This window comes from Hyla sarda, chromosome 4 (assembly GCF_029499605.1).
Source record: "Hyla sarda isolate aHylSar1 chromosome 4, aHylSar1.hap1, whole genome shotgun sequence".
In the NCBI taxonomy this organism is placed as follows: Eukaryota; Metazoa; Chordata; class Amphibia; order Anura; family Hylidae; genus Hyla; species Hyla sarda.
The window spans coordinates 48,017,664-48,031,204 of NC_079192.1; the positions used below are offsets into that span (position 1 = coordinate 48,017,664).

At 46.2% G+C, this 13,541-nt stretch overlaps 1 protein-coding gene across 2 annotated transcripts in view; it reads right to left on the reverse strand.

Moving 5' to 3' along the window:
* The window catches only part of LOC130367867 (CD209 antigen-like protein A), a 56,476-nt gene that overhangs the window by 21,071 nt on the left and 21,864 nt on the right, over positions 1–13,541 (reverse strand). For both annotated transcript variants that reach the window (XM_056570780.1, XM_056570781.1), the window contains 3 exons: positions 10,242–10,319; positions 4,527–4,568; positions 3,000–3,038 (listed from right to left, as the gene is read on the reverse strand). In XM_056570780.1, coding sequence (XP_056426755.1) covers positions 3,000–3,038; positions 4,527–4,568; positions 10,242–10,319 — 159 coding nt within the window. The remainder of the gene's footprint in view (positions 1–2,999; positions 3,039–4,526; positions 4,569–10,241; positions 10,320–13,541) is intronic.

Consider the following 13,541-nt stretch of genomic DNA (forward strand, 5'->3'; position numbering starts at 1 on the left):
ATTGAAGGGAAGGATGTAAGGGGATAAGGGAAAGGGATGTAGTTTTATAATTCTGCATAAGCATTAATGTTATTTTGTTCCAGGTATGTATCTAACCCTGCTTTAAAGCTGTTAATTGTTCCTGCTGTGACCAGTTCCTGAGGTAGACCGTTCCATAAATTCACAGTCCTCACGGTAAAGAAGGCGTGCCGCCCCTTTAGACTAAACCTTTTCTTCTCCAGACGGAGGGAGTGCCCCCTCGTCCTTTGGGGGGGTTTAACCTGGAACAGTTTTTCTCCATATTTTTTGTATGGGCCATTTATATACTTATATACGTTTATCATATCCCCCCTTAAACGTCTCTTCTCAAGACTAAACAATTGTAACTCCTTTAATCGCTCCTCATAGCTAAGATGTTCCATGCCCCATATTAGTTTAGTCGCGCGTCTCTGCACCCTTTCCAACTCCGCAGTGTCCCTTTTATGAACAGGCGACCAAAACTGAACAGCATATTCCAGGTGAGGCCGTACCAATGCTTTATAAAGGGGGAGTATTATGTCCCTGCCCCTCGAGTCCATGCCTCTTTTTATACATGACAATATCCTGCCGGCTTTGGAAGCAGCAGCCTGACATTGCATGCTATTTTGTAGTCTGTGATCTACAAGTACACCCAGATCCTTCTCTACCAGTGATTCTGCCAGTTTAATCCCCCCTAAGACATACGACGCATGCAGGTTATTAGTACCCAGATGCATAACTTTACATTTATCCACATTGAACCTCATTTGCCAAGTGGATGCCCAGACACTTAGTCTATCCAAGTCATCTTGTAACTTATGCACATCCTCTATAGACTGTACCGTGCTACAAAGCTTGGTGTCATCTGCAAAGATAGAAACAGAGCTGTTAATACCATCCTCTATATCATTGATAAATAAATTAAACAGCAGCGGGCCCAGTACTGAACCTTGGGGTACACCACTAATAACCGGGGACCAATCAGAGTACGAATCATTGACCACCACTCTCTGGGTACGATCCATGAGCCAGTGTTCAATCCAGTTACAAACTAAAGTTTCCAAGCCCAAGGACCTTAACTTACCTGTCAGATGTCTGTGAGGGACAGTATCAAATGCTTTGGCAAAATCCAGAAACACTATATCCACAGCCATTCCTCTGTCAAGGCTTCTACTAACCTCTTCATAAAAGCAAATTAGATTGGTTTGACAACTTCTATCCTTAGTAAACCCATGCTGGCTATCACTTATAATACTATTATCCCCTATGTATTCCTGTATGTAATCCCTTATAAGTCCTTCAAACAATTTACCCACAATGCACGTTAGACTTACCGGTCTATAATTGCCTGGCGAAGACCTAGAGCCCTTCTTGAAGATTGGTACCACATTAGCCTTGCGCCAGTCCCTTGGCACAATACCAGACACCAGAGAATCTCTAAATATCATGAACAAGGGTACAGATATTACTGAACTTACCTCTCTAAGAACTCTTGGGTGTAGTCCATCCGGCCCTGGAGATTTGCTTACATTTACTTTACTTAACTTACCTTGTACCATCTCTACATTAAGCCAGTTCAGTACATTATATGATGTGTTACCAGCACTGACCTGACCAATGTCAGCTCCTTCTTCCATAGTATATACAGAACTAAAGAACCCATTCAGTAGCTCCGCCTTCTCTTGATCGCCCGTGACAACCTCCCCATTATCATTATTAAGGGGTCCTACATGCTCTGTCCTTGGTTTTTTTGTATTTATATATCTAAAAAAATATTTAGGATTAGTTTTGCTTTCTTCGGCCACCTGTCTCTCATTTTGAATTTTTGCTGTTTTTATTACATTTTTGCAGATTTTATTAAGCTCTTTGTACTGTTTAAATGTTATAGCTGACCCATCAGATTTGTATTTTTTGAAGGCTATTTTTTTGTTGTTTATTGCTCTTTTAACCTCATTTGTCAGCCATGTAGGATTTAGTTTTAATCGTTTATATTTGTTCCCCTTTGGTATATATTTAGCTGTATAGTTATTTAGAGTAGATTTAAAGATGTCCCATTTACCTTCTGTATCAGTATTTGATAACACCTCCCCCCAGTCTATGTCCTGTAATGCAGCCCTCAGCCCAGGGAAATTTGCCTTTTTAAAGTTATATGTTTTTGCTTTCCCCGTCTGTCTTTGTTTTCTACATTTTAAGTCAAAAGTAACTATATTGTGGTCGCTATTACCAAGGTTTTCCCTCACAGTTACATTACCAACCAGCTCTGCGTTGTTGGAAATGATCAGATCCAACAAGGCATCACTTCTTGTTGGGTCCTCCACAAACTGGCCCATAAAATTATCCTGCAATAAATTTAGGAATTTTCTCCCCTTTGTAGTTTTAGCCAACCCCCGGCCCCAATCTATATCTGGATAGTTAAAATCTCCCATTATTACCACTGTACCTGCCCGGGCGGCCCTCTCTATTTGTTTATACAGCCGACCTTCTATCTCTTCAGTGATATTAGGGGGTCTGTAAATTACACCAAATATTATTTTTTCAGTATTTCCCTCCTTTTGTAATTCTACCCACAGTGATTCCACATCCTCAGAATCATCACACACTATGGCATCGTTCACATTGACTTTCATACCACTTCTTACATACAGACAGACTCCACCACCTTTTCTGTTCATTCTATCCTTGCGAAACAATGTAAACCCCTGCAGATTAACAGCCCAGTCATGCGAGGAGTCCAGCCATGTCTCAGTGACCCCAACTATATCAATATGTTCCTCCAGTATCAAGGCCTCAAGCTCCCCCATTTTATTTGCTAGGCTTCTGGCATTTGTGAACATACACTTTACATTTCCATTAAGTTTTACACATATAGTCTCACAGGACTATACATTTCCCTGCATTAAACAGAAGTGATAGGAGAAATCCATAGTCTCTGCCAAAACTTTACACAAATGACACTAAGGAATACACTGGCAAGCAAGGTATTTGATGCGGATGACACTTACCATTCTTCAGACGTGACATCTCTTCACTCGTTGCCAAATCTATGGAGTAAATATCAGATTTAAGGATCAGCTTATTCTTAGCATTCTGTTTATCCCTGGTCATTGTAGATAGAATTATATCCATTCAGCCCCTCAGGACAATTTAATTTAAATTCCTCTTTTCTCTGGTTAAAATATTTTGTTTGGTAACAGGAGGGCCCATTCTGAGATTCTGAAGTTAAGGTTCTATGATTCCTGTGTATGGCTTTATCTATGGTCAGGGTTTAATATTCACTTGAATGGGCCTGAGCTACCAGATACAGCCCATGGACAGGAGGAGCATTGTTCATTTGGATAGCCACTGCCCATAAAACTTATACAGTATGGGTATGTTTGTAGTGTCCCAGTATGAGTGTTCCAGCTAACATCTGTCAAGTCCGGGTTAAGGATTAATGCAGACTAGTGCTCACCGCAGGGAGATCAGGGAGCTTAGAAAGGCCAGGTAAGCAACACACGGGAAGATAAAGTACAAAATCAGAGGACAAAGGGTTAACCAGGGACAAAGCAGAAGTCACAAACCAAGGGGGAAGCATAGTACAAAATCAGAGACCAGAGAAAGAGTCAGGACAAGCAAGGATCCAACGTAGAGGGCAGTGAAGTACATAGTCAGCATGCAAAGAGAGGGTCAAGTTACAAGCAAAGGTAAGGAAATACAAGTCAAGTCACGGAAGGAACAGGTACAAGAACACTAGTATAGGGTAAGAACCACTATCACAGACATAGAACTGAGCAGGAGAATGTCCCTAGCCCAATATATATATATATATATATATATATATATATCCCAGAGGTGGAACTAAACCTGTTAGAACCAGTTAGTCTAGCTCAGGTCAGAGCCATGAGAACATCTAGCTCTGCACTTGCTGGTTACACATCCTAGTCCTGCTCTTGCTGAGAGTTCTAGTCACCCAGCAGAGTGTGTATTCTCTAGCCCCTGCTATTGCTAGGCATGCCTACATCTATTGTACATGTCTTATACCTAGGTCTACAATTAAGTGACTGTTCCTGCTAGTGTACCTGTCCACTCTGTGAGGATAGCATTCTACAAAGAAGGAAAAATATGGAGAATAATTCTGCCATACAGTTCCTGCACAACTTTTTTATACAGAAAACTTTATGTTGCTCAAAAATGGTGCACAGTCCCTAAATAGTGCTATTATAGGTCGTTCATGTATATTCAGACCACACTGGGTCTTTAGGGCACATTAACTTTTTTGCTAAAACAGGCCCTGCTCTCATAGTACAATAGTTGAGGTAAGGACAAGGAATGTGACATCTGGAAATGTACTGGAAATAGAAGTGACATCACTAATGACCTCAATAGAGGTAGACTATGACATCACTAGATCATCAGTAATGAAATGCAATGGGAAAAAAAACATAACAAAGCTTTTTATATACTTCCCTGCATGCTAGAATGCTAGAATTTTAAACAGACCATACAAAGGAATACACTGAGAAACATGGTCTTTGATTTGGGACACTTGCCTGGATTCCTCAGATGTGATGTCTCTTTCCCCATTTCCAAATCTATGGAATAAATATCAGATTTATGAAAAGACAGTATCAGCTTATTCTTAATATGCATTCTGTTTATCATTGGACATAATCAGGGCTGTATTTCCCACTAGGCACTCATGATCAACAGGGCCGGTCCTGCCTATAGGCAAAATAGGCAGTCACCTAGAATGCCCTCATGATGGGGGCGCCACTCTGCCTGCTGCAAATTTATGCAAATTTTCCATGTGAATTTTCACATGGAAAAAAGTTAACGATTATAGCGAATATGCAAATTCCGCGAACATAGGATGAATAATGTTCATATATATTCAAATATCGCAAATTCCAATATGGCCTCTGCTGCTCATCACTATTTGACAGTCCGATGTGGACCCATTTAAATCAATGGTAGCGTAACTCGCAGCAGGATTCCTGCAGCAGGAAACCCGCTGCAAGTAATAGCGGGTGAACGCACCCTTGGGGAATATTTTGAAGTCATTTAATCCATATCTCGCTCTCTCTGCTCCTGGAGCTAATAGCAGGGAGGAAGTAAAGGGCTGCAGTAATTCAAGTCTCCTCCTATTCTACCTTACATTGTAATTAAAGGGGTGTTCCAGGAAAAAAACTTTTTTTTTTTATATATCAACTGGTTCCAGAAAGTTAAACAGATTTGTAAATTACTTCTATTAAAAAATCTTAATCCTTTCAGTGCTTTTGAGCTGCTGAAGTTAAGGTTGTTCTTTTCTGTCTAAGTAATCTCTGATGACACCTGTCTCGGGAAACGCCCAGTTTAGAAGCAAATTCCCATAGCAAACCTCTTCTAAACTGGGCGGTTCCCGAGACACGTGTCATCAGAGATTACTTAGACAGAGAAGAACAACCTAAACTTCAGAAGCTCATAAGTTCTGAAAGGATTAAGATTTTTTAATAGAAGTAATATATAAATCTGTTTAACTTTCTGGAGCCAGTTGATTTAAGAAGAAATGTTTTTCAGCGGAGTACCCCTTTAATGATGTGTTGCCTACAAGTGAATGAAGCAAAGAAACAGCATAAAGCGCACATTGTATAAATGATACAATAATAATTATAAATAATCTAGATTATACACTTCATTTCACACTGAGGTGCATATGCTAAGAAGTTATTAACCCCTTAACGACGCAGGACGTAAATGTACGTCCTGGTGATGTGGTACTTAACGCACCAGGACGTACATTTACGTCCTGAGCATAACCGCGGGCATCGGAGCGATGCCGGCATCATGCGCAGCAGGTCCCGGCTGTGGATCGCAGCCAGGGACCCGCCGGTAATGGCGGACACCCGCGATCCCGCGGATGTCCGCCATTAACCCCTCAGATGCCGTGATCAACACAGATCACGGCATCTGCAGCATCGCGGTCACTTAACAGGATGATCTGATCGCCCGCAGCGCTGCCGCTGCGATCCGATCATCCTGCACGGCAGATGGAGGTCCCCTCACCTGCCTCCGCTGTCTTCCGGGAGTCTTCTGCTCTGATCTGCCTTCCCGCAGACCAGAGCAGAAGATGATAACCCTGATAAGTGCTGTGTCTGTCACGATGCCGGCTGGCAGGAGGTGGATCCTCTGTGCCAGAGAGGGATTGGCGTGGACCGTGCTAGTGGATCGGTTCTAAGTCACTACTGGTTTTCACCAGAGCCCGCCGCAAAGCGGGATGGACTTGCTGCGGCGGTAGTGACCAGGTCGTATCCACTAGCAACGGCTCAACCTCTCTGGCTGCTGAAGATAGGCACGGTACAAGGGAGTAGACAGAAGCAAGGTCGGACGTAGCAGAAGGTCGGGGGCAGGCGGCAAGGTTCGTAGTCAGGGTGGATAGCAGAAGTACTGGTACACAGGCTTAGGACACACAAAACGCTTTCACTGGCACAAGGCAACAAGATCCGGCAAGGGAGTGCATGGGAGGAGGTCAAATAAAGGCAGGGAGCAGATGGAAGCCAATTAAGCTAATTGGGCCAGGCACCAATCATTGGTGCACTGGCCCTTTAAGTCTCAGGGAGCTGGCGCGCGCGCGCCCTAGAGAGCGGAGCCGCGCGCGCCAGCACATGACAGCAGGGGACGGGAACGGGTAAGTGACCTGGGATGCGACTCGCGAGCGGGCGCGTCCCGCTGTGCGAATCGCATCCCCGACGGCCATGACAGTGCAGCGCTCCCGGTCAGCGGGACCGACCGGGGCGCTGCGGAGAGAGAGACGCCGTACGCGCTCCGGGGAGGAGCGGGGACCCGGAGCGCTAGGCGTAACAGTACCCCCCCCCTTAGGTCTCCCCTTCTCTTTGTCCGGTAACTGCCTCCCCTGGGATGAGGACACCGGGAAAGGATGGAGGGATTCCTCAACGGCAGGCAGTACAGCAGGAGTGGGAATGGGGAGGGAGGGCAGAGGGCGAGGCCTGGCACGGGGCAGTGTGACACCAGGACGAGGGCCATGAGGAGGCACCGAGGCTTGCCTGACTGGACTGGGAGGGGGGGAGAGGCACTTCTTAAGGCGGGCAGAGTCCATAACGACCTTAGGGAGACCGGATACAGGAGGAACCACAGGGTCACGGCAGGGAGTACTGGGAACCTGTTTAAGGCAGTCCTTGAAGCAAGAGGTACCCCAGCTCTTGATCTCCCCTGTGGACCAATCCAGGGTTGGGGAATGGTGTAGAAGCCAGGGTAGTCCAAGGAGAACTTCAGAAGTGCAATTGGGGAGGACCAAAAACTCAATTTTCTCATGATGAGGTCCGATGCACATTAGGAGGGGCTTCGTGCGGAAACGCACGGTGCAATCCAACCTGGCTCCGTTGACCGCGGAAATGTGGAGTGGCTTGACAAGACGGATCACCGGGATGCGGAATTTATTCACCAAGGACTCCCGAATAAAATTCCCAGAGGCACCAGAGTCCAGGCAGGCCACGGCTGAGAGGGAAGAGCTGGCTGAAGAAGAAATCCGTACAGGCACCGTGAGACGTGGAGAAGCCGACTTAGCATCAAGAGACGCCACACCCACGAGAGCTGGGTGCGAGCGTGCGTTTCCCAGACGTGGAGGACGGATGGGGCAATCCACCAAAAAATGTTCGGTACTGGCACAGTACAGACAAAGATTCTCTTCCTTACGGCGATTCCTCTCTTCCAGGGTCAGGCGAGACCGATCCACTTGCATGGCCTCCTCGGCGGGAGGCCTAGGCGCAGATTGCAATGGAGACTGTGGGAGAGGTGTCCAGAGATCTAAGTCTTTTTCCTGGCGGAGCTCTTGATGCCTCTCAGAAAAACGCATGTCAATGCGAGTGGCTAGATGAATGAGTTCATGCAGGTTGGTAGGAGTATCTCGTGCGGCCAGAACATCTTTAATGTTGCTGGATAGGCCTTTTTTAAAGGTCGCGCAGAGGGCCTCATTATTCCAGGAAAGTTCAGAAGCAAGAGTACGGAATTGTATGGCGTACTCGCCAACGGAAGAATTACCCTGGACCAGGTTCAACAGGGCAGTCTCAGCAGAAGAGGCTCGGGCAGGTTCCTCAAAGACACTTCGAATTTCCGAGAAGAAGGAGTGTACAGAGGCAGTGACGGGGTCATTGCGGTCCCAGAGCGGTGTGGCCCATGACAGGGCTTTTCCAGACAGAAGGCTGACTACGAAAGCCACCTTAGACCTTTCAGTAGGAAACTGATCCGACATCATCTCCAAATGCAGGGAACATTGCGAAAGAAAGCCACGGCAAAACTTAGAGTCCCCATTAAATTTGTCCGGCAAGGACAGGCGGAGGCTAGGAGTGGCCACTCGCTGCGGAAGAGGTGCAGGAGCTGGCGGAGGAGATGGTTGCTGCTGCTGTAGCTGAGACTGAATCTGCTGTAGCTGCGACTGGAGTTGCTGAGTCATGGTGGTCAAGTACGACAGCTGGTGATCTTGTTGGGCAATCTGTCGGGCTTGCTGGGCGACCAGTGTGGGGAGGTCGGCGACAACAGGCAGAGGAACTTCAGCGGGATCCATGGCCGGATCTACTGTCACGATGCCGGCTGGCAGGAGGTGGATCCTCTGTGCCAGAGAGGGATTGGCGTGGACCGTGCTAGTGGATCGGTTCTAAGTCACTACTGGTTTTCACCAGAGCCCGCCGCAAAGCGGGATGGACTTGCTTCGGCGGTAGTGACCAGGTCGTATCCACTAGCAACGGCTCAACCTCTCTGGCTGCTGAAGATAGGCGCGGTACAAGGGAGTAGACAGAAGCAAGGTCGGACGTAGCAGAAGGTCGGGGGCAGGCGGCAAGGTTCGTAGTCAGGGTGGATAACAGAAGTACTGGTACACAGGCTTAGGACACACAAAACGCTTTCACTGGCACAAGGCAACAAGATCCGGCAAGGGAGTGCATGGGAGGAGGTCAAATAAAGGCAGGGAGCAGATGGAAGCCAATTAAGCTAATTGGGCCAGGCACCAATCATTGGTGCACTGGCCCTTTAAGTCTCAGGGAGCTGGCGCGCGCGCGCCCTAGAGAGCGGAGCCGCGCGCGCCAGCACATGACAGCAGGGGACGGGAACGGGTAAGTGACCTGGGATGCGACTCGCGAGCGGGCGCGTCCCGCTGTGCGAATCGCATCCCCGACGGCCATGACAGTGCAGCGCTCCCGGTCAGCGGGACCGACCGGGGCGCTGCGGAGAGAGAGACGCCGTACGCGCTCCGGGGAGGAGCGGGGACCCGGAGCGCTAGGCGTAACAGTGTCCTATACATAGCACTGAACAGGATTAGCAATCGAATGGTTGCTATAAATAGTCCCCTATGGGGACTATAAGAGTGTAAAAATGAAAGTAAAAAAAGGAAAAAATAAAGTAAAAAAAAATTTGAAAAACCCCCTCTCCCAATAAAAACGTAAATTGTCCTATTTTCCCTATTTTACCCCCAAAAAGTGTAAAAAAATTATTTTATATACATATTTGGTATCGCCGTGTGCATAAATATCCGTACTATTAAAATAAAATGTAAATGATCCCGTACGGTGAACGGCGTGAACGTAAAAAAAAATTAATAAAAAATGTAATAAAAGTTTTGTATAAGCAAATATGGAATTAATAAAAAGTACAGATCACGGCGCCAAAAATTAGCCCTCATACCATCGCTTATACAGAAAAATGAAAAAGTTATAGGTCTTCAAAATAGGGGGATTTTAAACGTACTAATTTGGTTAAAAAGTTTGCGATTTTTTTTAAGCACAACAGTAATAGAAAAGTGTATAATCATGGGTATTATTTTAATCGTATTGACCCAGAGAATAAAAAACACATGTCATTTTTACCATAAATCTACGGCGTGAAAACAAAACCTTCCAAAATTAGCAAAATTGCGGTTTTCTTTTTAATTTCCCCACACAAATAGTATTTTTTTGGTTGCGCCATACATTTTATGGTAGAGTGAGTGATGGCATTACAACGGACAACTGGTCGCGCAAAAAACAAGCCCTCATACTAGTCTGTGGATGAAATATAAAAATATAAAAGAGTTATGATTTTTTGAAGGGGAGGAGAAAAAAATTAAAGCGTAAAACTAAAATTGTCTGAGTCCTTAAGGTCCAAATGGGCTGAGTCCTTAAGGGGTTAAGTGGATCACTGGATGTAGATTTTATCCCAGACAATACTAGAAGTAGATAAAAGCTAACAGTTGTGTTAAAATTGCCCAATAACAATTAAAGAGTTGTGTAACCAACACTCACAGTTTTTTAACAGGACACCTGTGATGGCTGCCAAAATGAGGAACAAGATTAGAAGAAGAACCAGAGCCGCGGTCACTTCTGAAATAAACAAGAAAAATATCAGCACAATAGAAACTGATGGCCTACAATAATACAAGATCACTCAAAATTATACAAACATTATGTAGAGATGTCCAGTCACTAGAAATGTATGTTCAAAGTTAACAACTGTGTGGGCCAGAGGGGGGAAGTGTATTGGACGGGGGGGGGGGGAAGTGTATTGGACGGGGGGGAAGTGTATTGGACGAGGTGGGGGGGGAAGTGTATTGGACAAGGTGGGGGGGGAAGTGTTTTGGATGAGGTGGGGGAAGTGTATTGGAGGTGGGGGGAAGTGTCTTGGACGGGGGGAAGTGTATTGGACGGGGGAAGTGTATTGGACGGGGGGGAAGTGTATTGGACGGGTGGAAGTGTTTTGGACGAAGTGGGGGGGGAAGTGTATTGGACGAGGTGGGGGGAGAAGTGTATTGGAGGTGGGGGGGAAGTGTATTGGAGGAGGGGGGGAAGTGTATTGGAGGAGGGGGGGAGTGTATTGGGAGGAGTGTATTGGATGAGGTGGGGGGGAAGTGTTTTGGACGAGGTGGGGGGAAGTATTTTGGACGAGGTGGGGGGGAAGTGTATTGGGGGGGGTAAGTGTATTGGAGGGGGGGAGGTGTATTGGAGGGGGAGGTGTATTGGAGGGGGGGAAGTGTATTGGACGGGGAGTAAGTGTATTGGACGGGGGGAAGTGTATTGGATGAGGGGGGGAGTGTATTGGACGAGGTGGGGGGGGGGGAAGTGTTTTGGACGAGGTGGGGGGAAGTGCATTGGAGGGGGGGGAAGTGCATTGGAGGGGGGGAAGTGTATTGGACGGGGGGAAGGGCATTGGAGGGGGGGAAGTGTATTGGATGGGGGGGGTGTATTGGACGAGGTGGGGGGGAAGTGTATTGGACGAGGTGGGGGGAAGTGTATTGGACGAGGTAGGGGGGAAGTGTATTGGACGAGGTGGGGGGGAAGTGTATTGGACGAGGTGGGGGAGGGGAAGTGTATTGGACGAGGTGGGGGGGAAGTGTATTGGACGGGGGGGAAGTGTATTGGACGAGGTGGGGGGGAAGTGTATTGGACGAGGTGGGGGGGAAGTGTTTTGGATGAGGTGGGGGGGAAGTGTATTGGACGAGGTGGGGGGGAAGTGTATTGGATGGAGCACAAGTCATTAAGATAGAGGGGGAGAGGGATAATGGCAGCGGGGGTGGGGGAAGTAATAAAGCACAAGGCATTACATTTTAATGCCTTGTGCTTTATTTCTCCCTCATCCCTCCTCCACCATTATCCCTCTCCCCCTCCATCTTAATGCCTGGTGCTTTATCCCTCTCCCCCCTCCATCTTAATGCCTTGTGCTTTATTACTCCCCATCCCCCCTCCGCCATTATCCCTCTCCCCTTCCATCTTAATCCCCTTGCGCCATTCCCCCTTCCTATGATCCCCTTTTGCCATATTGGATAATAATGGCACAAGGGGATTATGATGGAGGGGGAAAAATGGCAAAAGGGGATCAGAGGGAGGGGGGAATAATGACACAAGGGGAATAAGATGGAGGGAGGGATAATCAACCCCCCTCCATATTAATCCCCTTGTACCATTATTATCCGATATGGCAAAAGGGGATCAGAGGAAGGGGGAATAATGGCGCAAGGGGATAAAGATGGAGGGGGAATAATAACTAGGGGATAAAGATGGAGGAGGAAAAATAACACAAGGGGATAAAGTTGGAGGGGGAATAATAACACAAGGGGATTAATATGGAGGGGGGAGGGTTGATTATCCCCCCCCCCCACCACCACCATCTTTATCCCCTTGTGTTATTATTCCTCCTCCTCCATCTTTATTCCCTTGTGTTATTATTCCTCCTCCATCTTTATCCCCTTGTCCCATATTGAATGATAATGGCACAAGGGGATTAAGATGGAGGGGGGAATAATAACACAAGGGGATAAAGATGGAGGAGGAACAATAACACAAGGGGATAAAGATGGAGGAGGAATAATAACACAGGGGGATAAAGATGGAGGAGGGAATAATAACACAAGGGGATAAAGATGGAGGAGAAATAATAACACAGGGGGATAAAGATGGAGGAGGGAATAATAACACAAGGGGATAAAAATGGAGGAGGAATAATAACACAAGGGGATAAAGATGGAGGAGGAATAATAACACAAGGGGATAAAGATGGAGGAGGGAATAATAGCACAAGGGGATAAAGATGGAGGAGGAATAATAACACAAGGGGATAAAGATGGAGGAGGAATAATAACACAAGGGGATAAAGATGGAGGAGGAATAATAACACAAGGGGATAAAGATGGAGGACGAATAATAACACAAGGGAATAAAGATGGAGGAGGAGGAATAATAACACAAGGGGATAAAGATGGAGGAGGAATAATAACACAAGGGGATAAAGATGGAGGAGGAATAATGGGACAAGGGGATAAAGATGGAGGAGAAGGAATAATAACACAAGGGGATAAAGATGGAGGAGGAGGAATAATAACACAAGGGGATAAAGATGGAGGAGGAGTAATAACACAAGGGGATAAAGATGGAGGAGGAGGAATAACACAAGGGGATAATGATGGAGGAGGAATAATAACCCAAGGAGATAAAGATGGAGGGGGGAATAATGACACAAGGGAATAAAGATGGAGGGGGAATAATAACAAAAGGGGATAAAGATGGAGGAGGAATAATAACACAAGGGAATAAAGATGGAGGAGGAGGAATAATAACACAAGGGGATAAAGATGGAGGAGGAATAATAACAAAAGGGGATAAAGATGGAGGAGGAATAATAACACAAGGGAATAAAGATGGAGGAGGAGGAATAATGACACAAGGGGATAAAGATGGAGGAGTAATAATAACACAAGGGGATAAAGATGGAGGAGGAATAATAACCCAAGGAGATAAAGATGGAGGGGGGAATAATGACACAAGGGGATAAAGATGGAGGGGGAATAATAACAAAAGGGGATAAAGATGGAGGAGGAAAAATAACACAAGGGAATAAAGATGGAGGAGGAGGAATAATAACACAAGGGGATAAAGATGGAGGAGGAATAATAACACAAGGGGATAAAGATGGAGGAGGGAATAATAACACAAGGGGATAAAGATGGAGGAGGAGGAATAATAACACAAGGGGATAAAGATGGAGGAGGAATAATAACACAAGGGGATAAAGATGGAGGAGGAATAATAACACAAGGGGATAAAGATGGAGGA